This window comes from Eleutherodactylus coqui, chromosome 2 (assembly GCF_035609145.1).
Source record: "Eleutherodactylus coqui strain aEleCoq1 chromosome 2, aEleCoq1.hap1, whole genome shotgun sequence".
In the NCBI taxonomy this organism is placed as follows: Eukaryota; Metazoa; Chordata; class Amphibia; order Anura; family Eleutherodactylidae; genus Eleutherodactylus; species Eleutherodactylus coqui.
In genome coordinates this window covers 189,776,564-189,802,509 of record NC_089838.1, presented here as the reverse complement: position 1 = coordinate 189,802,509, position 25,946 = coordinate 189,776,564, and the positions used below count along the sequence as shown (strand labels likewise).

Genomic DNA, 25,946 nt, shown 5'->3' with positions numbered 1-25,946 from the left:
ATTACACAGGCAGACTAGTGAATAACAAGCCTTTACAATTACATGTTTGTAACTGTCCCATTTTTAAGTATACATGAAAAAAAAGATTTTTAAAAGCCACTCGTGCCACGTGTATATACCGCGGTCCAGTCCAGTGGGTAGGCCCAGACTCTGTCATCTTGCCGCAGGTTCACCCATGACTTCACTTTGAAAGGAGGGAAAGGGACAACTTATTCCACAGCACTTTCAGGTAATTTATTATCCCTCTCCCCAGCAAGCTCATTTTACCAACCTCCGAAGAATGGAAGGCTGAGTCAACCTTGAGCTGGCTACCTGAACTAAGCGGGGATTGAACCTGCAACCTTCAGGTCAAGAGCGAAAGCTTTAGGACTGCATACTGCCCTAACACTCTGCGCCACACAAGGCTTCGAACTTCACGCGTGTGCTGGAAGCTCAGCAGACCGACGCATGTGCAGAAAATGTAACCCTGTTTTAGGCAGATTAGTAGTTGCCATCTGCACATATATTTGTAAAGGCCGGTTTTTCACTAGTCTGCCCCTGTAATGTTTAGTATGTTTAAAACTGTGAGCTTAGTAAGATCTACAGCAATCAAAACATGTTGACTGGCAGCATTAGACGGCCTGGTACACCACCAGACATGTATACTAGGGAGAGCCAACACCACTGGTTACTGCAGTGCCAAGGAGAACATTGGCGGAGCACACTTCACAGCTTGAAAGATTCGCTCAGCAGGGCATAGTGTGGCCCTCTGGTATGGCCCTTTTTAAAGCCATAGCAATTAGAGGATATGGCTATTGGCTATAGCAGAGAGTCACTACGGCGACCATGTGTCACATATTTATCCATTTGGGGGTCATGTAACAAGTGATTTTTTTTTTTTTAAACCTAATGGTGCCAATTATTGGTAAGATGCAAGGTCTTATGTGGTTATTGGGTGTCCCATTTTCTAAGATCATTGATTTTAAGATGAATGGAAAATACAGTTAAAGTGGCAGTAGGGTGCACCAAACTATATTGGAGAAATGAGAAGCTTATAGATTTGCTATTATAGTTGATGTTGTAGCATTCACAAGATGAATTAAAGTTGATTTTAAGAAGTTTTGTATTCATAACTTCATGTCTTCTACACAAAATCTTTTGTTTTAGCAGGCCAAAGTGGAGTTGTCTCTTCCTGCTCCATCACCAGTGATTCCCCGTCTGACATTGAGGGTTGGCGCTGGCCAGGATACAATGTAAGTAATAGAAACAGACCCAATAGCACTTCTTATGCTGTCCACACCTACTTTATTTCAGCTTTTGGTAAAGTTTCTGTTCGGCTTCATTATCTTAAGCAGAAAAGAAATTGCCAGAAGTGCCAGATACACAATTCATAGTAATGAGGTCCATCTGGATTCCGGATGCTGCCTAGGATTTAAAGGGTATTCCGGTGATGGGACAGCTCTTCCCAGTTTTTGCCATCCATTGTGGTGTAGTGAGGAATGGAGCCACCAGCAGCAGCTCCATTCCCCTTAATGGTGCAGGCACATGGCGAAGCACTTTTCTCGGCTATCTTACCTGCCCTATTAAAATGAATAAACCGGTGCAGCTCCATTCATTTCACTGTGGAAGACAAATAACCGAGTGCTGTACTCCACTACCTGTCTGCTCCATTTATTTCATTGGATGGATGAAAGCTGAAAAAAAGGTCCCATCGCCAGGATACCCCTTTAATGCCAGAACTGTGCAAGAGGCTCTGAACGAAGCCTGCACCGATGTGAGTGTGGCCATATCTATATTTTTATAATGGTTGCCTTAACTAGTCCATCCCAAGTTAAAATATTAATTTGATGGTAAACATTGTATTGTAATTTGAGGCTGTATTTTGGAACACTAGTAATGGGTCATAAATCCCCAGAATGTCAGCCTGAAGTACGATGAAAGGGAAACTGAGCAAAAATAAGTAATGGAAATAAAGTCTGGGAAGAGCTGTTGGAATAGCAAAAATCGCAGCATCTTCACACAACGTACGGTGAAAATAAGATGGAGTCACCAACATCATACCAATGAAATGAATGCGCTGATTGGTTGGCCCTTCCATTGGTATCTCTGTGGCATTGTAAACTGAATGGAAAAGCTGGTTCAAATTACAAATATTGTAACCCAAGGCCATTATTGCCTGAGGGACAACTGTATTTCCATTTAATAGACCATTAAGCGAAGTTCATCATATGTTTTCTTCCTACACGAATGCAAAGAAAACCTTCTGCTGTCTTCATCCAGTGCAGAATGTTGTGTAAGCTCTCTTCTCGCAGGATTTCCGCTTTTAATAAGCGGCAAGCGCCACATGTGTAACCACTTCAAATAGTGTGGAATTCCCAAGTGGCCCCCCTTTACAGATGTATCTGTTTCACGAGGCCCTCCTGGTGCCATATACCTTTTGGTTCACAAAAGTCTCCAGATTTATGATTTTCTCTAAAACAAGTTGATGAAGCCAACTATCTGATTCCAGCATACACTTTGTGCCATTTAGAGTAGCAGCATTTGCCGACGTACCAATTCTAAGGCTGCCAAATAAGTATTTCAGGGAAATTTACTGGATTCAATTCTAATGCAATTAGACCTCATTTGGTTCCCTAAATAAATAAAAGGTCAGTCTGCAAATTAAGCTTATCTCTGGGCACAGCTTCCATAAATTGTGTTTTAATGTTTTTTAACAGATCTTATCCATAATGGGTTAGGTGGTGTTAGTTCATTTGGACTTAAAATATTTAAGACTGCTTCTTAATGTATTATTTGAACAGTGCATTACAGCATTTTCTCTGCTGTGTTATCAAGTCACTGATCACTAATTGACTTAATGCCACTAGGTGCTTAAGATATGGCATCTACTTGGACACTGATGGACTTCTTGCAGTTCAGCATTCACAGCACTAGTCTGCTTTCCCCACAGATTTGCTGCTTATACTTTTCAGTTTGGCCATGTTCCTATGCCTTGGGTTAATGACTGCAGAGTACCGATTTATCCTATTCCCATAAGGGCCCATTCACACGGTCCTATGCAGATTTTGGTTTATGAATATGCAGCGTATTCACAGGCTGAAACCCTACGTATTCTATGCGTATTTGACATTAGTTGGCTTTTTTGAGGGGGGGGGGCGTACGTGCAATCACTGCATATTTACCTGTATAAATAAATGCAAGCAGGGTCCATTGATTATATGCACAAATATGTTTGTATCATGAGTATTCACTGTGTATTCCCATTGACGTCAATTGGCTATTTCGGTCTAGAACACAAACCAAAATAGACTCCTAGAGCGGTAGAGTTGGAAGGGACCTCCATGGTCATCGGGTCCAACCCCCTGATCAATGCAGGATCATGAGATCATCCCAGACATGTGTTTGTCCAGCCTTTGTTTGAAGACTTTCATTGAAGGAGAACTGTAGGATGAAAATAAAATAAGACATGTAGAGGTTTTTTTGTCTGTTTTTTTTTGCATGACCAAAACAACTAAAAAATGTGCACATGTGAATTAAGCTATTGAAATCAATGGGTTCTATTCACTCAGTATAATGTGCCGAATATGCCCTTGTGCATGAAGCCCAAGTCATCCCCCTTGCTAGCTCAATCAGTAACGCTTTGGTTTTGCACAGGACAACACTGGTTTTAGAGTGCAGCCCCCCAATAAAATGTTTCATCAGTGTAACATGTTTAGTATGAATTCATTTCTTCTCTGTTTTTGTAGCCATTACTGCTCTTTATGGGGCTTTCACCTTTGGCAATGCACTTCCTGCTTCACCGGGGAGAGCAATCCCCCTGTCCATTTTGCATTCCTTCTTTCCTTGCCGTACAAATTTAAAGTGACACACACGAAGGAGACTCTTTGGGTTACCAGGATCGCTCTGTCTGACACTACGTCTTGTCACTTGCAAATTTTCATGAATGTTGCAAGTGGTTTAATTCTTTGGAGGGTACTACAGATGCAACAAATTTTAACATGACTTTTAACTCATTCTAACTTGCTGTATCCCAGTTTATTTACCTTTAAATGACTTTACAATGTGTTGTGATAAGATAACAATAGCTTTTTAATAGCTTAAGATAACTTTTTATGACAAGTTATCACGGACTAGCTATGATCTTCTACATCTGTAAATGTAGGCTGTTGGGGAGCTAAGAGTTTTTTTTACTTTTGTATTTACCCTAGACCTTTGCTCAGTGACTGTGATTTTAACATGCATTGCGGGTGTCACCGTGAAACCTATATAAGTACACCAGTTTCTTTTAAAGAATACCTGCATTTTCACCTTCTAAGCACTTCTGCTCAGTCAGATGTCTTCGGCTCTTTCCCGCAGCTAAAGATGACCCCTCTGTAGCTTGGAAAGAGCTGAAAAGGGCAGACTGAGCAGAAGTCCCCCCTATATATCAGTGGGTTAGGATGACTAAAGTCTAGTAATGGTGGGACCTGATGACTCTCCTGTGTGGGGCAACTCAACTTTCCCTGACAGATGATGTTGGAGGAAAGAAGGGTTGGGGATCCTTTTTTTTTTTTTTCTTTTTTTCCTGGGAGGTAAGCTGCCACCAGAGCTTTTCTGGCTTTGGCTTACCCCCTTTACATACATGAACAATCAGCTGAGCCTTTCATGTGTATGGGGGAGCTGGTGGAAACGGCTGTCGGATGAATGATCATTCGTCTGACACTTGTTGAAGATGTATGGGCAGCTTTAGAGCCCTATATGTGACTGTATGTTATATTATTTGGAATAGGAATGGCAGCGATGAAATGACAGAGGGGGCTCACTTGAAAAAATGTACAGGTTCGGGGGGCTGTTTCTTTTTATCCTTTATTTTATATAGAGGAGGATAAAACTTTCTAGGGGGGGGGGGGGTGTATGGGGTTTATAACCAGATTTATTCTCTTGAAGTTGGTACTTCATGATGGGTTGACATACTTCTTTCACAATGCACTTTGCACATCCAAGAGCTCGTCCTCGTTCTTCACACTAGCCTTGTTCTTCAAATGGCAGCCTCCGCAATCTTTGCATCCAGAAGAAAAGTTTAAGGATCATTACATTGCCCCCTATGGACATGGCCATATTACCCTTGCCCTTCACCTTGGCTCTTTCAGTGTGTTGAGCAAAGATGGGTGGCTTTTTTATTGACTTGTCAAGCTGTTGGGTTGCATTCCAGCCCAAGCATTTCATGACCTAGTCCATTTAATCCACTGTTATGTGGTGGGGAAACAGGTAAAGGAATCCTGCAGAAAATCCCTCCTTCTGCACGTTTTTATGAATAAGGCCAGTGTGTGCAGCATTTAGGGCAGTGTGACCAAATCCTCCCGAAAACGTAATGCTAGCAGCATGGGGCTATTGTGGGACACAGCTGTGGGCGGTGTTGGTTACTCCGCTAGAGATTGCTCATTCAACAGAAGCCCATGAAGGAGAACCAGGAGTGGAATTAATTCAGGAGGAAGAAATGATACTGCGGGAGAAGAATGTGGAAGAGTAAACCACTGTATGGGGAAAGTTAAACAATGGCTTGCTGGCAGTGACTGTCTGTGTTTATTGCTGCGCTAATAGGCCTCCAAATTATTTTACAATGTGGAATTTAGTGGTTTATTACTTAGAAATGAAAACTGTTAACAGCTGGATAGCTGCATTAAGGACCGCCGAGTGACTATATAAAGTCAAGACGGTAGCTATGTACAGTGCATACACAGCAGTGCTATTTAACCCATTGGATCAGGGGCTCTGGCTATAAATCTGAGGCTTTAAGAAGCGAGGAGACGCACGATAAAATGAAAAAGAAATTCTACAAAAGTTCTTATTTCTGCTTTGAATCTTCTGATAAATTTAGTTCGGTGAGAAACGGTCTGCTGCAGGTAGCAATAAGCTGAAGGCATTTTTGTCTTCATTGGATACAAACCCACAGAAGTTATTAATGTAGCCTTCTCCAAAAAGCAAGAGCCACAGGAATTTAAATCTAATTACTGCAAATAAACAGACTGTCTAATAACGGCCACTGTGTATCCTTCCCCGAGATGACAGATCGTAGTCATGTGGTTCTCCCGCAGCCATATTTCATGTGTAAGTGCTGCGGGGAGGAAGGGAAGCGTTAGGTGCGCAGCACATCTGTCTTGTCTTCTTGCAGCCTATAATCAGCAGCAGCATTATTACCATTTATTATACAGGTTAGTAGAAAAGAAATAGACACTTTCAGCATCAACCAAAGGATTACCGATGCATTACAGTATAAGACAGTAGATGTCTTTTAAGTTTTTATGACTAAAGTGCCATTTAGACACAACGGTTCTCGCTCAAAATTCGCTCAGAAGCCATCTTTTGAGCGATAATCTTTGTGTGTAAACGCGTGGCCATCGTGCTCACTCCCGCTAACTCCCGCAACTCACCGCTCTCCCCCGCCGGCACCCGAATCTTTTGAGACGAGTGGGCAGGTACTCGCAAAAGGCAATACTCACTAGACTAGTTTGCCTTAGCGAGTACGCTCGCTCATCTCTAGTTTTGGTTATACAGAATGTTGAAAGCGTTTATTTCTTTTGTAGTTACGCTGTATATTGGTTGATTTACCTGTAATGCTGCACGATGACTTTTCTAGGTAGATATTTTTTGCACATTTCTATAGGAGGAATTAGTCGTTTTCAAGTTAGTCGTCAATTCTAACAGTGGCAATTGCAGTGTGCCTATCAAAGGTTCTACTAATTATTTAAAAAAATAAGTTATCAAAAAAAAACCCCTATTGCCATATTTATAATAGAACTAAATAATAAAACAAAACAAAAAATACATGTTTGGTATCGCTGCATCAGTAAAAGTCCGTTCTATCAAAGTAACGCATTATTCACTGCGTACAGTGAACATCGTCGGAGAAAAAAAAATAGTGCGACAATTGTGCTTTTTTTTGGTCACTCAAGAAAAAATTAAATAAAAAGTGGTCAAAAAGTCATATCAATCTCAAAGTGGTACCAACAGAAACTACACGACATCCCACAAAAATGAGCTGTCACACAACTATGTCTAAGGAAAAATTTAAGTTATAGCGGCAAAAAAATAATTTAAAATTATCTTTTGAAAAAACAATAGTAGTACAGCAAAAAAAAAAACCTATATAAATTTGGTATTGTAGTAATCGTACTGACCCATAGAATAAAGTTGTCGTGTCATTTTTGTTGCAGTTTGTGCGCTGTAGAAACAAGACGCACCGATAGATGTCAGGATTTTGGGGTTTTTCCATTTCACCCCACTTAAAATTTTTTAAAGGGTTTTCAGTATATTATGTGGTATATTAAATAGTACAATTGAAAGATCCAACTCGTTCTGCAAAAATCAAGCCCTCTGACATCTACGTAGATGGATAAATAAAAGCGTTATGATTTTTAAATGGGGGGGGGGGGGGGATGAAAATGTCTTGAGGCGGGGAAGGGCCTAGTCTTTAAGGGGTTAAAGTCTGGCCACATATTTTCGACCAGTGTGTTAGGAATCTAGAAGTAGATTTCTGATGATCTGGGAGAACCTGGAGGTCTATACACTTGGAGTCGTGCTGCATGAAGCCTTCTTGTGTAAACTGTACTTGACACTATTAAGGAAGAGAGCAGGAAGCAGTTTAACTGCTGAGGTTACACTGTTTAGGAATTTGTTTTGCTGCCCGCCAGTTCTTCAATTGAGGAAGGAAGTATTGAATTAGCAAATATTTGTAGTGTCTTTAATGTAAGAAGCTGAAAGACCTAGACACCCCTTCATCTTGTAGATACCTTATCGGCACTAAAGTGGGCCTGTATTAATGTTCAGTGGAGTAGTTCCCACATGGTCTACGTGAAGACTTCAGCATTTCTTCATCTGTGCTGCAGATTTTCAATGCCTCCCAAGTATGTTCAATATCAATTTGATTTCAAAGAGAGACTTTTCTTATTAGCAAGACACTAAATGGTTAATCTTTAATTGTTTCGTTCTTTGGTCGAAAAGGAAGGAGTCTTCACCAACATACGTGTATTCACTGGTTTGCAATCTTCTCCGGTTGTCCATTCCGTCTACCTAGTGTTCATGCAAAAAATAAAAAAACAATTTCTGAGACGAGGGAACACTTTCATGTAAGATGCCACCTTTTCTCCACAGCCGCACATTTCTCAGGAAATTCTGCAATAAGTGAACTGTGTTTCGAAGTTTGGTGTTGTCTGACACCACATAGCTCTGGCCTAATGTGGTCTTCCAGCCTAAAACATTTATCGCCTGCCTACTCAATAGATGATAAATGCTGGATTGGTGGGCATCTGATTGATGGGATCCCTGAGTGCCAGCTCCCCCTAGATGCAAGACCCACCATAGTGTGGTAATCAAGCATTTACCCTAGGGTTTGACTAAAACAGTGGAGTGCAGTGCTTGGGAGGTCCCAGTGGTCAGATCCCCCACCGATACAGCATTTATCCTACAAGGGGATAAATGCTTTGGGATGGAATACCCCTTTAAGCCTTGTGCTATACACAAACCTGCAGCACCATGATCTGTTGTTTGACTCATTTTGGTTTTCTTACCCTTGCTCTCCTCACAGAGTTATCAGTAAAGTGGTATCTGCTCCAGATGCAAAAGCTGCTCCTCCACCATCCTTGCCTAAATCTCCTCCACCTGCCCCGTCTCCAGCTCCCGCACCAGTTATTGTCGTCCCACCTCCAGTGCAGGCACCTCCTGCACCAGCGGCCACATCACCAGCTCCAAATCCAGCTCCCCCGGCCCCTGCATCAAACACTGGCAACTCTAAAACACCATATAGAAGTGTTGTTACAGAGACGGTCAGTACATATGTGGTAAGTGCATTGAGGTTTTTTTCTTATTTTCAGGATATTTAGATGTTAATGGTATTGTCTTAGTTTACCTTCCTTTCCGAATTGTATACATTTTTGCGTCCAGTCATTTTCCTGTCCTTCATTTAATCTTCTGTTCCTCGTATCACGCTAGTCTCCTGCTCAATAATTCTCAGACCTGAGGAATAACATTCTTAAGGGTCAACGTTAATGTCTATTTACTTAAGGCCCATTTACACGCAACGATTGTTGTTTGAACGAACAAACAATAACTTTTTTTCATTAGGAGTAAGAGATCATAGGAGTATTAAAGATAGACCTATAAGTAGGCAGTCTGTTGGGGGGATGGAGGGGGGGGGGGATAGTAACATGCTGGTCTGTGTTAAGTATTTTATTTCACTACATCACTTCAGTTCTGTAGTAAGTGGTTTGGTACATTGGAATATCATACCAATAACAGGGGTTACCATTACAGGGGTATTCCCACCTTTAGGCATTGATAGTATATGCCATAAACCTCTGATAGATGGCGCCCCACCACTGGTGACCCAGGGGTCACCTGACCATTGTCCAGCCTAGTGAGGTTCCACACATGTAGATCAGCTGTTTTCGTAACTCCAATAGAAGTGAACGGTAATCGAGGAATTCTCCAGAAAATGAATGCGAGTGATATTAACAACGGTAGAATGCATGTATGTAATTTTCAGCACTTCTTTGTGATGACTTGTCCATTGCTGCAGCCCAGCCCTATAGTAAGAGCTGTCCTAGCATTCCTCTTTAGTTACAGCACCGGAAATCATAATTAGAACTAGCAGAATGAGTGTTCACTGAATGGACTTGCTTAATTATCCAACTTGAATGGGGCTAGTTTTCTAGGTTTTTGTTTCTCAAGATTTTTAATTCCGAGTGACAGGGATGTCATAAAGTAAATGGAAAGTTACTGAGTAACAACATGTTATACCCCTGATCTTATCAGCAAGCTGAAATGGAGAGTTTGGCTAATAAGTAAAGATGCAATAAAACCTCAAGTATTTACACACTTGTGTGTATGTAATTGCTTGGACTGTTGTCTAGGCCTGACGCTCGGGTCATCTCTGCTCTAGGAGTATGGTAGGTTGCTTTAACCCCTTCCTGACTGGGGGCATACAAGTACACCTTTGACCAGTGTGGGTATATGGAGAGGGTTCAACAGCCGAGCCCAGTTCATACCCAGCGACTGTCAGCTGTTTCAAACAGTTAACAGACACAGGTAAATGGCTGGGATCAGCGCTAGCTGCGTTACTGAAGGATTGCAGTATATTGTACAGGCGACTAAATGATTGCAGGTTCAGGTGGGAGTAAAAAGAAAATGAGTAAAAATGAGTTTGCTAAAAAAATCTTTCAGAATTAAAAAAAATTGAAAGTTCAACACCCCTCTCCCCCTTTAATTACTATTAGATTTTTTTAGAAGTTAACCTGTCACCAGGTTCATGCTGCTCGAAACACAGGCAGAGTGAACCAGGGACAGGCTGCAGCTCTCAACTCAAAAAGGTGAGCGGTAGAGGGCATTTCCCTACTACGTTATCAAGACAGCTAAACTCCCTGCTTGTTTTTAGGGAGAGAACTGTCAGCATTGATGACGAAGACAGGAAAAACCTGCCTTTGTGACTCGAGCTCAGCTCCAAGTTAAACTTTTACATTTTTTTTCTTTTTTTTTCAGGAAAAACGTACATTGACCAGATGGGTATACCTGTCCCAAGTTCATACTGCTCTGGTGACAGGTTCCCATTAAAACACTAACTCACTGCGGAGAACCTACCAAAAATATTAAAAAATAACTTTTATTTGTAGAGTTAAAATGCTGTATGGAACCCACTACCTCAACACAATAATGTGATAAAGAGAGAACCTGCTAATTTTGAAACAGGTTTATGTGAATATAGACTGAAGGGATACGGTTTCCACCCTTTTGTGTTTACACTTATAATACTTTGTAATATAAGACCTCCGATGCCGGTGTGTTGGACCACCACTCGGTTCCCAATCAATATACCTTACTGATATAGATGTATAGTCTATTATTCTAGCCTAGTTTTTATTATGAAAGTCCTTTAGGGAATTGGCAGATATGTTATAACCAGTATCTCATGTAATTGATGTGGTTTATGATTTCACAGTAAACTGGGTAGTATGTCCCCAGTACTTTATTATAATGAGAACTGAGGGTGATTCTAGGTTTGCATGCGATTATGTCCCAATGCTATAGATGTTTTATCGCATTCAGAGCACACTCCTCCCTTGGAAAGTTGTATTACTTAGATGATAATTTCTGTATTCTCACTTGTTGCTGGAAGACTATCTATAAGGCTGAGTTCCCATGGGGCGGATTCCCAATGGAAATCCCGCGGTTTGGCCGCAGCAAAAAAACGCGAGATTTCCGCTGGGAGAACTGCTGCTTCAAAACCCACGGCAGTTTTAAAGCGGCGCAGCCGCTCGCTCTTCCACTGCGGCCGACGCTCCCATAGAGGAGAGCGCAGACGCAGTGGGCGGAAAAAATGAACATGCTGCGGTCTGCAAATTCGCGCCGCAGTGGCGGCTTCTGCCGGCTTAGCCGCAGCGGATTTGCCGTCCCGTGTGGACGAGATTTCTGAGAAATCTCGTCCACGTGGCTGGCTAATCCCGGGATTAGCTGCCGTATGCGGATTTGCCGCGGCGATACTATTGTTTCAGCTGTATCCCGCTCCCTGACGACAGGCTGGGTATGAAGAACAGAGCGGTCCAGCTATGTTCTCCATACCCGCTCTGAGCACTTGGCTGTATAACAGCCGGGTGCTGCGAGTGGGGAACATCTGGATGCAGAAGACAAGCGGGGACACCCGGTTTGAGCGATCACCTAGCGCTGTTAAAGAACACGACGATTATCGCTCGAAAATCGCTCAAAAGAGTTTTTGAGCGATAATTGTTGTGGCTAAATCAGCCTTAATGGTTGGCTCTGAAAGTCTCTGACCAGATCTGTCAGTCTCTAATGAAAATCCACACAGAGGGGACGTGTGTTTTGGGTGACTGTGTAAAGCATGTTTGGTCTGGCATCATGGCCATTCTGCTGTGTAACTAAATGCAAGTGTGCTGTTTAGCCAAAGACTGTCCTGATGAATCAGCAATAGTTACATAGCGCTGAGGAAACGTCCATAGGACAAGAAAATCATTATAAGTCAAGCCACTAGCAGTAACAGCTGCTCATAACAGAACTAAAAACCACAGCTAGTCAGACTCTGAGCCAACCATTAGGCTAACCATGAGTTACACTGGCAGTTAGTCCAGCAGTCAGATGGTCTCAGTGAAATTAGGCAAATAGTCTTCCAGCAACCAGTGAGATTACAGAAATTGTCATCCAAGTAATACAACTATGCCAGGGAGAAGTGTGCTCTGAATGCCAATAAAAAACTGCAAGTCACCCTGCAAAAAAACAAACCTTCTCTTAGCCCAATCAATGACAGAGTAAAAAGTTTAAGGTCTCCGAATATGACAAAAAAGCTATTTTGATTTTAAAGAATTGAATTTCTTAAGTAATAAAGCATAAACTGTGTGTTTTGGTATCGCTGTAATCGTACTGATCCACAAAAGTTAACAAGTCCCTTTTACCAAACTGTTAAAAAATGAAACCTAAAGATCAATGGCACATTTAGCTTTTTTCCTTCCCATTTGCAGATCCGCGATGAATGGGGTAATCAGATATGGATCTGTCCAGGTTGTAATAAACTTGATGACGGCAGTCCAATGGTCGGATGTGATGGATGCGATGAGTGGTATCATTGGTAAGCTAATTCTTAAAGCAAATTATTTAAAGGCTATGGGCACGTTTTGTAAGGCATTTGTTTACTTGAATGCGTGTATATTGGGCTGGAAATCAGTTTTTCAATAGGATTTAATTAAGAATTTAGCACAGTTTGGTTTTGCAGCTTCTATATATTGTCTAGCATACGTTTCAGATATATCAGTATGCTGAACGGACTGCTTAGGGCCCCTTTACACTGAGCGATGATTATTAAGATTCTTGTTGGATAACAGGAATCTGAATGATGATCATCCAGTGTAAATGCCTGCCCAGTCTGAATGATGAACGATAATTAGAGATGAGCGAACGTACTCGGTAAGGGCGATTTTGCAATCGAGCACCACGATTTTCGAGTACTTCACTACTCGGGTGAAAAGTACTCGGGGGCGCTGTGGGTGAGCGGGGGGTTGCAGAGGGGAGTGGGGGGAGAGGGGGAGAGAGAGAGCTCCCACCTGTTCCCTGCTGCTACCCCCCACTCCCCTCTGCAACCCCCCGCCCCACAGCGCCCCCCGAGTACTTTTCACCCGAGTAGTGAAGTACTCGAAAATCGCGGTGCTCGATTGCGAAATCGCCCTTACCGAGTACGTTCGCTCATCTCTAACGATAATCCATAATTTGGATCATGCAGGCAAAAAAAAATATCAAACGTTAATTGGCCTGTGTGAACAGGCAGTCCTTAATTTATCTATATCCTGCTCAGCCTCCATTCATTGTGTGACGATTTCTCTCTTGTAAAAGCAGAAGAGCCATCGTCGCTGAGATGGCTATTGGGTGCTTATGCCCAAAAGTCAACTTGTGTAAAAGTGCCCTTTTAAGCCCCATGACTAACAGATCTGAAGGGAAAGTCAGTCTGCAGCTCCTCTATACAGTGATATATAGAGCTGCAGAAGTCAAACTGTGCAAAGTACTTAATGAAACCCTATTGTGAAAATAATTCTCAGGCCAAAATACATATTGCTAAAAAGATGGCCCCAAAGGTGTTCACAGCTATAATGCATTTTACCTTATAAATCTTGGCATGACATTATTTTTGTTGGGGAGAAACTACCCAGACATTAAAGGTGTTGCCCAAATGACAATATGTGGGGTAGATTCATTCACTAGGAAGATAATATGAATGAACTGTGCAGAGAGATTCTTCAGTAATGGCACTCTACTGACGTACCTGGCATTTAAGCACCATTTTCCAGGTTCTTCTGTAGCTGTCCTCTGCTCTGACTTTAGTGAATATCTCTTTATGTACCGCACACTTTAATTTAGTTAACTTTTTTTTCTCCCGAGCAGTACACTGTGAATCAGGAATTGTTCTCCATATGTGCAAATCTCTCAAGTAAAGAGCTTGTTCAGAATAAAGATACCTGAAAATCTCTTGGTCAGACTTCCCATTAATAAACACAATGCTTATTCTACACCTTTAAATATACTGATAATGGTCTGGAAGCTAAGAAGCTTTGTTTATCTGCGCTGTGCAAAAACGAAGTAATACTGATTGACAGGAAACTTAAACTTGCAGAGATTGACCAGAGATCAGCTGCATCTTATTTTAGCAGTGTGGTTAGTACAGTGTAGCACACCACTAAGCTTCTAGGAATCGTTTAATTGTGTTTTTGTAACTGTATCTACAATGCAGACGTATGTTTGAATGTAGATACAGTATTTTTAGTGTAGATGTAGTCGCAAAATTAAACAATTCTTCTAAGCTTATTAATGTACGGTATTTAGGAGGTAAGGCAGCACAGTATGCTCTATGAAATGCACCGCTGATCTCTAGTCAATCTCTGCAAGTTGGTTTCCTGTCAATTTTTTGTGGAAGAGTTTTTTTAAAATATTTTTCAGAGATGTTACATATATGTGTGAAACCAAGTTATGTATGGTTTGTTTTTACTTCTTATTAATTTGCCTATACAAAGCTTTGCTTGAAAGGTTGTTCAACCTAAGGGCTCAAGCAGACGACCAGGTCGGATCTCACTGCGAGAATTCTCACAACGGGATGCGAGCCGTGACCCGCGGCTCACCTCCTGCGGCGTCTCCTCTTCCACTCTATGTGCCGCCACATGCGGCATCTCCTCTTCCGCCCTGCTGCCCAGCCTCACATGCACAGAGCAGAGCCGGCGCGTCAGTGGTGACGTTTCTGTGCAGGCCTCTGTGAGGCTCGCACAGAAGTAGGACATGCCGCGATTTATTTAACGCACAAGTTTTTACGTGGTCAAATCGCAGCCGTCTGCATAGGATTGCATAAACTAATGCAATCCTATGGCAGTGTGCACAGGCGGAAATTCTGTGGGAAATCCCGCTGCGGAATTTCCGCCCGTGTGCATTCACCCTAATTGTGATCATCCTATATCCCTAGAGTCGTAAAACAGGGTTTCTTGTGTAAAATCGTAAATCTTTGGTGCTTGATACCAATCAAGTAATAATACAAGAATCCATTTAGTTAGAGAGCAAGGACTACCTCACTACACAGCCATAAGCTTCAGTGCTTTTTAATTGCACCTCTTACCTATTTGGTGCTGGGGGCTTTTGGATTTTTTGCATCTCCAGCAGCCAGGGCAATTTTTACTTTTGCCATGTACAGAAAAATATATTACAAAAAAAAAAGCGAAATCTTCATTTCCATATATTTTCTGAAAGTAGACACCTTGCACATTGTAAAAACACCACTCAGTATGTTATATACATAGGCACCTTCATGCAATATTGCATGTATTTGATCCCTTGCTGATTTTGTAAGTTTACCCACTGTCAGACATGAACAGTCTATAATTTTAGAGTAGGTTAATTTTAGCAGTGAGAGATAGAATATCAAAAAAAAAATCCAGAAAATCACATTATCTAAATTAGATTCCTTCTGATATGTGCGCAAACCTCATCAACTACAAAAACATCTGACTGCTGTGCTTAGCAACAAGGGTTTTGCCACCAAGTATTAAGTCTTGTTTTCCAGAGGCATCAAATACTTATTTCTCTGTGCAAAATGCAAATAAATATATATAATTTAGACCATGTGATTTTTATTTTATTTTTTTGGGGGGGGGGGGGGGGGGGATATTCTCTCACTCATAACATTAACCTACCCTAAAAATTATAGACTGTCCATGTCTTTGACTGTGTGCAAACTTACAAAATAAGCAAGGGATCAAATACTTATTTCCTTCACTGTATCTGCTTGTACATCTTCATAAAATCAGCAAAACTGAAAAGGTGAGATCTGGTTTTAATATAGAAATCTTAAAGTATCGACCCGTAAAATATAGGAAATGCACAACTTGAAAAGCAAATGCACCAGTAAACTTTATAATTTCTCAAAAGTACACAACCTGCTGATTGCAGTTTACTTGAAGGATTGTTGACAGCCATATCCACTTTCATGTAACTGTTACAAACAGAAATATATGTATTTTTTTAAATGCATTAACATATATATTTACACCAAAACTCTCAGCAAACTTGCTGTATGTCGGGCTATATTGCAGATAGAGCTTTGATTTTGGTCTTGTTTCAAGGTTATATCTGCATTACATCCTGAGATACGTCCTTGCTTTAAGTGGCTGCATCTTATTCGTCCTTGGCTACTTTGCAGGAATATAGAAGTTAAGAGAAAAGATTATTGGTATAATCTCAAATATATCTAGGTCCCTGAGGGTTACACAACTGTCGTCATGATTTCAGTCTCTTTCCATGATTTTACAGTGTTCCTGTGTGTCTGGACCTTATATTGTCTGAAGGGAAAAGGTCTTCCATAGCATGTTTTAATTTGTCTAAGTTACCTCATAACTAGTGAGATGTTCATTTATTCCTCAAAATGATTATCCGCATTTCCTACATGATGGGTACATTTAAGTTCATTACTAGTACTGCAGCTCAATTATCTTCTTTAGAGTGTCTGCAGCCTTTTTATTGTGTGTATTTTCATTTTTGTATCTCATTTTTTCAATGTTTGCTTTTTTTAGGCCTTGTGTTGGATTAACAGCAGAGCCAGAAGCAGACAAGTGGTATTGTACAAAGTGTGACGGCAAGAAGAAAGATAAAAAGCACAAAAAAAGGAAGCACAAAGCTCACTGAGACTTCCAGGGACTATATCTTGGCTTAAAATTTCTGTGCTTCGTCTAATGGAGGAGCTTACGGCTTTGTCATGCTTACCTTTTGTGGGTTGTACTGTAAAGCAAGCAAGTAGTAAGCCTTAGAATAAAATCTAGAACATCTATGTGACGCTCCACCACCAGACATGGAAAGACAATGTGCTGCAGACTCTCCAGTTTCCACGCCAGTGCTCTTTTTCCTGTATGATAGATGTACTTCGTGTTCACAAGTTGAACTTGTAGCCTCTTTGATAAATCTGTAAAATGTAGTGAATGATTTTAAAAAGACTGAGGGGACTGTACCAATTTCGCTTTCGACATATTTGCTGTACCGGATGAAAATTGTATGAAAAGCGGTTCTATTCCTGTAGCAATATGTGTCAAGTTCATATTTTGTTATAAAAATATATGAATCATCTTTTTCCATTTTGTGTTGTTGTGCTAATATAAATAAATGAGTCTTGCTTTGTGAAATATATATATATATTTTTAAAGAAAAATGTTTCTATTCTATCCACCACTTTCCTAGCCATTCTTTCATTTATATTTGTAATATATTTTAGATTTGTTTTTGGTTTTATTTTTTTTTTACTTTTTTTGGAAACCATATGTCTAACCACCAGTGTACACATACTTGGCATTTATTGGTTTCATAGTCCCTTAGGCTTCTGCACTGAATTGGGTGCAGATCCCCAGTAGAGCAGGAATATATTTCTCTGTAAATCCAAACTATGCGCTTTTGTGTCGGCTTATTTTACATCGCAGCTTAAACAGCATTGCTTATTTGTTGTCTTTCATCTGAAAGTATGTTTTGTATATATTAAAGGTGTGTCTGAAATCTACCGTCTGCGGTAACCTTTATGCTTTAATTGGTCTGTTGTAACAGTTGAAAAACTTCTCACTGGCAGCGTCTAGTTCCCACTAATGTTTATAATGTAGGTGACATTAAAAACCTAGAATCCCCTCAAATCATGTGATTCAGAGTTAAATTCACACAAGGTCCACTCCTTGCAGAGACTTCTGCTACTGAACATCTGTTACATTCATCTGAATGAGGTTGCTTCACATTCCTGCAACGAATCTGCTACTTTTTATGAAAGTTGTACTTTGTAGTAGAAGCTACTAGGGTGAATGACACTGTTGGACTGTGTTCACATCTAGATCTGAGCCTTCAACACAGATTTAAGAAGAAAAAAAATCCACAAATCGTGGTCTGCTACTTTGTTTAGGGCATGATGACTACCTGGTTGACCCCTAATACAGAGCTGAGTTATGGAAATTACAGGTCAAATGTAAATGACGCCTAAGTTAGCTTTATATATGTCAAAAATTCAAGACGAAAATCAATGAAGTGCATAATTTAAAATGTTTTGTATGTATTTTAATTCATGCCTTTTTATGTTTTTAGTTTTTTTTTTCTTCTTTCCAGTGTTGGGGTCAATAATGAAAAAGGGGGGGCGGGGGAAGGGAAATATTGCAGTTTTCACCATTGGTTCATGCTGCCCAGACCTGCTCATACTTTTAGTCTTGTGAACTTAGATTATTTCTACCACAAATCTGCATAATGTATATCAGTCTTCCAGAATAATTGTAATTTCAGATGCTGGATGGAAGAAATGTTGCTATATTAAGAGACCTGCATGTTAAAATTACTTTGGAAGTTCTGTATGAGGACTCATTAAAAGGAGAGTGGAGTTTGGTGCATTTTATGTTTTTAGAAATTTCCTTGCATTTCATTAAAAGATAACTCTCCTTTTTATAATAAAGTGATGTGTTGGGTTGTTTTTATGAATGTTAAACCTCTTAACGAACGCCCATACGCCTTTTTGATGGTGGCCATTAAGGGGTTTTATTCTGATGCGCTTTTGATGGAGGCTGCATCGGAAACTTGGCATTGGCCTCCTGTGCTAGGGAGCTGGGATGCTCTGCTATTGGATGACAGCCTGGCACCTGCTCTAACATCAGGGACAGAAGAAACCATGCATCGCCATTGTTTAACCCTTCTACCTACCTTAGTCTGTCCAGAGTATGTAAAATGCTGACAGAAGGAGCGGGCTCCCTATCTTGCCCAGCGATGTGATTGCGAGGTCCAGATGGGTTGCTTTAGCACCCGAAGGCCCTATCCTGCCAGCTACTGTAGCCTATAAAGCTCAGCCTAGGCTTTCTAATACTCTCTGTATTAAAAGAATGATAAAATATGGTGATATTCAAGTACCCCCCCACCTCCCAAAAGAAAAATAATAATAAAGGCAAATCCCACCTTTTCGGCTCTATTTAACCCAATAAGGACCAAGCACTGTAAATTTATGGCGCTTAGTCCTTGGCTTTTAACCCAGACGATGGTAAAAAATATGACGGGGGGTTTAAAGCCTCTGCTTCTGCAATAAATCAGAAGCCTGTCGCTTTGTCAGCTGTTAGTCACAGCCGATAATGCGGAAGAGGAGGCAGGGAGGGTTTTTTAACCCTTTCTGCCTTCTTCTTTCTATAGTACACAGCACTCAATGAGTGCTATGTGCTAAGAAGTGAAAGTGGAAGTATAAATTCCACTACACGAGCCGGCAATCACGTGACCACCGGGATCCCCTGGCGCAGTGGAGCTACAGGACCGTGGCAGACCCTGATCAGCTCTGCCAGTGACTATTGTCACTACAGGGATGTTTTCTCCTGTAACTGGGGCTCCTATGGATGCCCCAACTACAGTGGGAAAGTGTAAAAAAAAATGTGAATGTCCCCAGAGGTTTAGTATGACATCATTCGAGATATAGATGGTAAAAAAAAAAAAGTAATTGCATAAATAAGTAAAACAAAATTACAGAATAAAATAAGTATATACCGTATATACCGGCGTATAAGACGACTTTTGAACCCCGAAAAATCTGCTCTGCAGTCGGGGGTCGTCTTATGCGCCGGTAATACAAAAAAAAAAAAGTGTAAAAAAAAAAATTTTTATTACTCACCTCCCCCGGCGTCCTGTCGCGCTCCGGCAGGATGTCGCTCGCTCCGGCAGGCTGTCGCTCGCTCCTCGTCCCCGCCGCAGCATAGCTTTCTGAATGCGGGGCTTGAAATCCCCGCTTCCAGAAAGCTAATACACACGCCGGCAGCCATGACAGCATTGAATGGCTGTGATTGGCTAAAGCACACGTGGCTTCAGCCAATCACACTATTCAATGACATCATTGAATGGCTGTGATTGGCTGAAGGCGCACGTGTTAGCAATCACACCCATTCAATGATGTCATTGAATAGTGTGATTGGCTGAAGCCACGTGTGCTTTAGCCAATCACAGCCATTCAATGATGTCATGGCTGCCGGCGTGTGTATTAGCTTTCTGGAAGCGGGGATTTCAAGCCCCGCATTCAGAAAGCTATGCTGCGGCGGGGACGAGGAGCGAGCGACAGCGCCGGAGCGAGCGACATCCTGCCGGAGCGCGACAGGACGCCGGGGGAGGTGAGTAATAACATTTTTTTTTTTTTCTCCACTGAATACCGGCGTATAAGGTGACAGTTGGGGGGTCGTCTTATACGCCCCGTCGCCTTATACGCCGGTATATACGGTACATAAAGAAAATAACCCAAAGCTGACGCCAACCGAAACCATCGCTGTATGCGCCCTGTAATCCAAAACCATACATATTATATATCAAAATGTTCGAAACAAAATAAGGAACCCATTCCCATACTTTATTTTAGCGTCAATATACTAATTAAAAAAAACACTATGTTCAAACATTTTTTTAGCTTTTTACCCTCAATAAAACTAAAAAACGGGGAAAAGTCAGTGGAAAAAAAAATAGCCTTCTGTCACGGGGGGAAAAAAACGCAGCAAAAATAATTTTGGTAGCTGAAGGAAAAAATATAGGGCAGTAAAACCACCACATGGGTAAAATCCCTAAAAAGTATCTGGTCCTTAAGGTACAAAACAGCCTGGTCCTTAAGGGGTTACATCTAAAAAATGTGGTATCGCTACGTTTGTAATAACCCAAAGAAAAAGTTAGTACTGGCCTGTAGAATTAATTTAACCATTTATACTGCTCATTGAACGCCGTTATGGACAAAAAAAAAATGTGCTAGACTTGCACATCTTGTTAATCTTGCCTCTAAATGTTATATGTTCGAAAAAAATATGGATAAATGAAGACTGATAGAGCTCTGTTGATGAAAAAATAAAAATGTTAGGGCTCTTAGAATGCGGCAACACAAAAGGAAATCTTTAAGAGAAAAAAAAGTGTACAAAAATAGCAAAACTTTAAAAAAAAACTATAGAAACTTGCCAGAATTGGATTGACCAGAAAAATGAAATTCCAAAAACCTGAAGCATTTTTTTTCTACTTTTTTCACCAATCCCCCTAAAAAAGTTATACAATACATTATATGTACCCCAAAATTGTCATTAAAAAATACAGCTTGTCCTACAAAAAACACACCCTCATATGGCTCTCAATGGAAAAATTAAAAAGCTATGGCTCCAGTAATGTGACAATGAAAAAAAATAAATTAAAAATTAGTTGGCCATTAAGATGCAAACAGACTTCTTCACTAAGGGGTTAAAATCCAGTATACATTTAATGATTGCGAGTTTTAAGTAAAAGCCCTGTTACACTCATCGGACAAAAATGAGCAATAATTGTTACATGTAAACAGGGGCATCGTGCACTTTGTCAACGATGGATTTTATTTCACATTCCCACTTGAATGTATTTCGCTCATCTTTCAAAAGACTTGCTTTACACTAGCTGCAAGGAGAACAATGTAATCTGCCAGCAGACATGAGGCGAACAATGGAATGCAGGAAACTGTGTGTGTTTAACACTCCCTGGGCTCTGCAAACAGCTCCTAGAGTTCCTTTTACATGCAAATGAAAATGAACGCAAAATCTTTTAGTCGTTTGCGTGTAAAAGGGCCTTTATAGAAAGTGGACTCATTAAATGTGATGTGGTTGTTTACTGAAAATGATGTTCTACAAGTGGACACAATCTGTGATCATTCCTATTCAGTTGTTGCAACAAAAACAGCAAAACTGAAAGGATTTGACTTTTGAATTCTGCTTCCTCAGCCATCTATTCAGTTTTGGGTTTTTTTTTGTTGGGCTTTTCTTTCTCCAGAAAGTTTTTAGCTTGGGCTCTACTGCAAAGGTCCATCGGGGGGTAGAAGGTTGTAAGGAACCTTTCACTTAATTCAAAAGATCTGAACATGACAGGGTGTTGATGTAAAGACTATTTTATTTTTTCCCATGCACTCCTTTTGTCTTAAAAATGTGGTTCAAATCTCCCGTGTGACAATGGCCATGAGGTGAGAATCCTTTGCACTGTTGTTACAGTGATGTAAAAGACTATCTTCATACATACAGAAATGTAAAATTTATTGGGGATGTGAAAGTTGGTCTTGGCACAGTTTTTCTAGTAGAATGAGGTCTCCTAAATGTGTGGCCACATTGGATGCACACCCCTATTATACAGTCCAACTGGATTTGTCATCATAACATAGGATGGCTCTATACAAGCAAAGTGCATTTTTGCACTTAAGTTAAAGGTCATGAAGATACACCCATGGTTTAGTATTGCCCATAAGTGCTGTTGATAGCTCCCTACTTGTCGTAGCTGTGAGGGACCACCTCTTCTGCTTGCTTCATGAGAATTGAGTGATTCCTTGCCAGTTCCTCTTGCTGGTGCTTCTCTAACTATAAAGTTTCTAGAGCTTTATTTACTGCATGAAGTCAACAGAGGCTGAAACATAGATTCATATTTCTGTAGCCATTGTCTTGTATGAGAAAAATACAGCACCATGATAGAAAGTTTGCCCATCAGCCAAATGCAGGAATGGGAGTTGCTCATCTCTAGTCTCAGATAATGCTGTGAGGATGGACTTGACCCTCTCACAAAGAACCAAACTACACTTGAGTCCTTTTAACTAAAAAGTCCTCAGCCTTTTCTACCTTTTTTGAGTCACATTAAAATTTGAACGATGGTTGGGGATACATTTAAGTAAAAATATTAGAGCTTTTGAAGCCAGGGCCATGCAGCGACTTTGGGCACAACACATGTCATGTGCCCAAAGATTGTATTATTGCCTGCTAGATCCCATACCTACACGAGTGCAGTATTGAGGCTCTCAAGGTACCGTAACCCAATCCAAACCTAATGGACTTCTTTTAATTATTGGGTTATAATAGTGCAGCAACTTCCAAGTCACTTATGTTAGTATGCGGTGTAGCAGCGCCCTAATGTGATATCTGGCTGCCCCCAAGTACACTATGTAACCGTAGCTTAATTGTCTAGAAATAAGAAATTGCAAATGTTTGCTGATGAATGTTGCGTTGTGAAATTTAATAACATGCCATCTGAATTGGCATTGGTTGCTGGTTAGGATATGTCAACTGCCAGTACATCTGGTCATAACTCTGAACTCCCATGGCGGGCCACACGTGTGGCTCCGACGCCACTGGTTAGGGTTCACGGGGCTATTAAAATGCCAAGACCCAAACCAAAGTTCAGTGAATATACAATCCTGTAGGTGAATATCACTATGTTGGGGGGAGCCTTGCTATTAAATGGGGGTAATCAAGACTTTCTGTAAGCAGCTGAACTAAAGTCTTTTAAATCCTGCAGAAAAAGCTGTTCTAGTTTATTAAGGGATGTGGCTTCATTTTGCTTGACTTTCATTACAAACAGAAGAGTGGGGAAGTTTTTGTTCCAGCAAGCCATTTCCAGTCTTAAGCCCTGCCGCTTTCCCCGCACTGTAATCTTTTTATGACTCTAACATTCATTATAGACGGGGAAAATATCAGCCAAAAAGTCTCATTTTGACAATTACATGCTATCAAGAGACTTTTGACATTCTTCTAGTCACCTGTATTTTACTGTTACTCTGACATTTCCCCTCATAATTTGAGGGGAAAAGTTGTATTTTCTAATGGCAATATTTTTGGGTACATTTACCGTAATGTTTTTAATAACTTTAATTCATTTTTTGGTTGGTGATTGTGGGAAAAAAAATTCTCTCATTTCGTTTTTTTTGTATTGCATTTTTAAAGCGTTCAGTGTGCAAAATAAATAATGTGATAACATTCTTCTTTGGGTCAGCACGATTCCAGGGACACCAAGTTTATGAAGGTTTTTATTTTTTGTGTGTGTGTTGCTATTTTTGTACACACATACTTTTTTTTTTTTTTTAAAGATTTAGCTTTTGTGTTGCTGCATTCCAAGAGACAGAACATTTTTATTTTTCCATTGACTGAGCTCTAGGGGGCTTGTTTTTTTGTAGGATGAATTCTTGTATTCACTGTTCAGTATAAATATGTTAAATTAAATCTGAATGCTGGTATGATTACAGCAATACCAAATATGTTTCTTGGGGGGAGGGAGGGGGTTGCTACTTTTTACACTTAAAAAAAAAAAAAGGATCGCTTTATTCAAAGACATTCAAACACTTTTCTTTGGCAACTGTTATGTGAGGTTTTTGGGTTTTGTTTCTAGACCGGTTGTACTTGATAATGGTACCATTTGTTGATCCATGCAACGTTTGATCACTCTTATGTTTTTGTAAAGCTAGATGGACAGAATTAGCCATTTTCGCCATGTTTTTTGTTTTTCATGGCGTGCACTGTGCGGGTTAAATGTACTCTTTTCTCTGGTTCCGACATCATGTCTTTTTTTTTTTTAAGTAGTAAAAGGGGAAAAGTGGGGGTTTTAACTTTTTTTTTTTTGTTTTTACATTTTTTTTTTATCCTTTTTTAAAGAAAAATGTTCACACTGGGGGACATGTTGATCAGCATCTTTCATCACTCTTGTATTACACTACTATACTTCAGTACAGAAATTCATTAGAAAGTCTATGAAGTCAGACAGAGGCTGAGCGTCATAGGTCATCGTAGCTGGCAGACCCAGAAGCTTATTGTGGGGATCTGATGAGTGAGTGAGGGAGCCCCTTTCTGCGTGACTGTTACATATTAAAGGCAGACAATTGACCACGGCATGTAAAGAGTTAAATAGCATGAATCTAAGTTCTCTTCGGCCCCTGCTATTAGACCATGTGCCAGGCTGTCATCCGACAGCCGAGCACCTGCTTCCCTGGCATGGGTGACCTGCACTAAGCTTTTTAATGTAGCGTCGTCTTGACGACACAGCAGAACAAAGCCCCATGATGGCCTCCGTCAAAGGACATGTGTGGTTGTAAAGGGGTTTATTATACATGGTTGCCAATGTTTGTGGTGGTATCGGCTGCAAATATAGCTAGATGGTCCATTGGCCTTCCAGTTAAGGGTGCTTCCACATGGGTGAGTTTCATGCGTGAGTTCTCTCTGATTGTGATAGGGACGAAATTGACACATGAAAACATTTATTTGAATCTTTTTATTCATATGAACCGCTTTTCTTTTGGACCGAATGTCTGAGATAGAAAATCTGCTGCATGTCCTGTTTTTGGACAGTTGCTTGAGTCACCAATTATTTCTTATGGCAGGCGAAAAAAAAGACATCGCAATCGCCTGTAAATGCAAGTTTCATACAAGTATGGTGCAATTTTTCTATCTTTACTGTAGACAAAATGTGATGTTTAACGCACATGAAATACGCATATGAAAATCACAATGCAGTAACCAACAGGTTTTTCTTGCAAAACCCGTCGCACTCGCAGGGCAAAATTGCAGGCGTAAGTGATTGTGGTCCGAGTTTCATAGACTGATATATTCGCCATTGTGATAGCACCTTAAGTTGGCCATATACTTGAGATTTTTATCTGTAGATCTGTATTCGGCATATTTTAGTAAGGTCTGTTATTAATCTTGCGTGTATAACCACTGCAGACATCAGATTCAGTGAATCTTGACAAATTTAGTTGGATCTTCTATTGGCTTGTAGATGAATGCGTTGTGTATGGCCAACTTTACACTTGGGCTGGCCATATTTTTTGGATAGCTACCAACTGAATGCTCATTGGGCACTCCTTTACCTATCCATCCTTATCCAACCAAATGTTTGTCATCTCAAAAGGAAGTGAAAAATAAGCCTCTGGCAGCAGGTTCTCATGTGAGAACGAAGAATCAGGCTCATTAAAAACCCAACATGTCTGATCACTCTCTCTGCTTTTGTAACAACCCTATACATATGATTGGTCAGCCTGTCCCATTGAAATTGGTGGGCTTAACCAATGTTCATCTAAAAATCTTAAAGGACAAACTAAATAACTGCCTTGAGGAAAGTATATGGAACATTTTTTTTTTTTTTTACTGGAAAGAATCAAACTGTGACCATTAGGACATGCAGAT

General features: G+C 40.5%; 1 protein-coding gene across 3 annotated transcripts in view; it reads left to right on the top strand.

The window, feature by feature from the left end:
• Window positions 1–17,528, top strand: part of TAF3 (TATA-box binding protein associated factor 3) — a 103,867-nt gene extending 86,339 nt beyond the window's left edge. For 2 of the 3 annotated variants that reach the window (XM_066592091.1, XM_066592089.1), the window contains exons 4-7: window positions 1,147–1,232; window positions 8,543–8,795; window positions 12,480–12,586; window positions 16,557–17,528. In XM_066592091.1, the coding sequence (XP_066448188.1) occupies window positions 1,147–1,232; window positions 8,543–8,795; window positions 12,480–12,586; window positions 16,557–16,668 (558 nt within the window). In that variant the 3' untranslated portion in view covers window positions 16,669–17,528. The remainder of the gene's footprint in view (window positions 1–1,146; window positions 1,233–8,542; window positions 8,796–12,479; window positions 12,587–16,556) is intronic. The other variant, XM_066592090.1, reaches the window with a different exon arrangement.
• The last annotated feature ends 8,418 nt before the right edge of the window (window positions 17,529–25,946 follow it).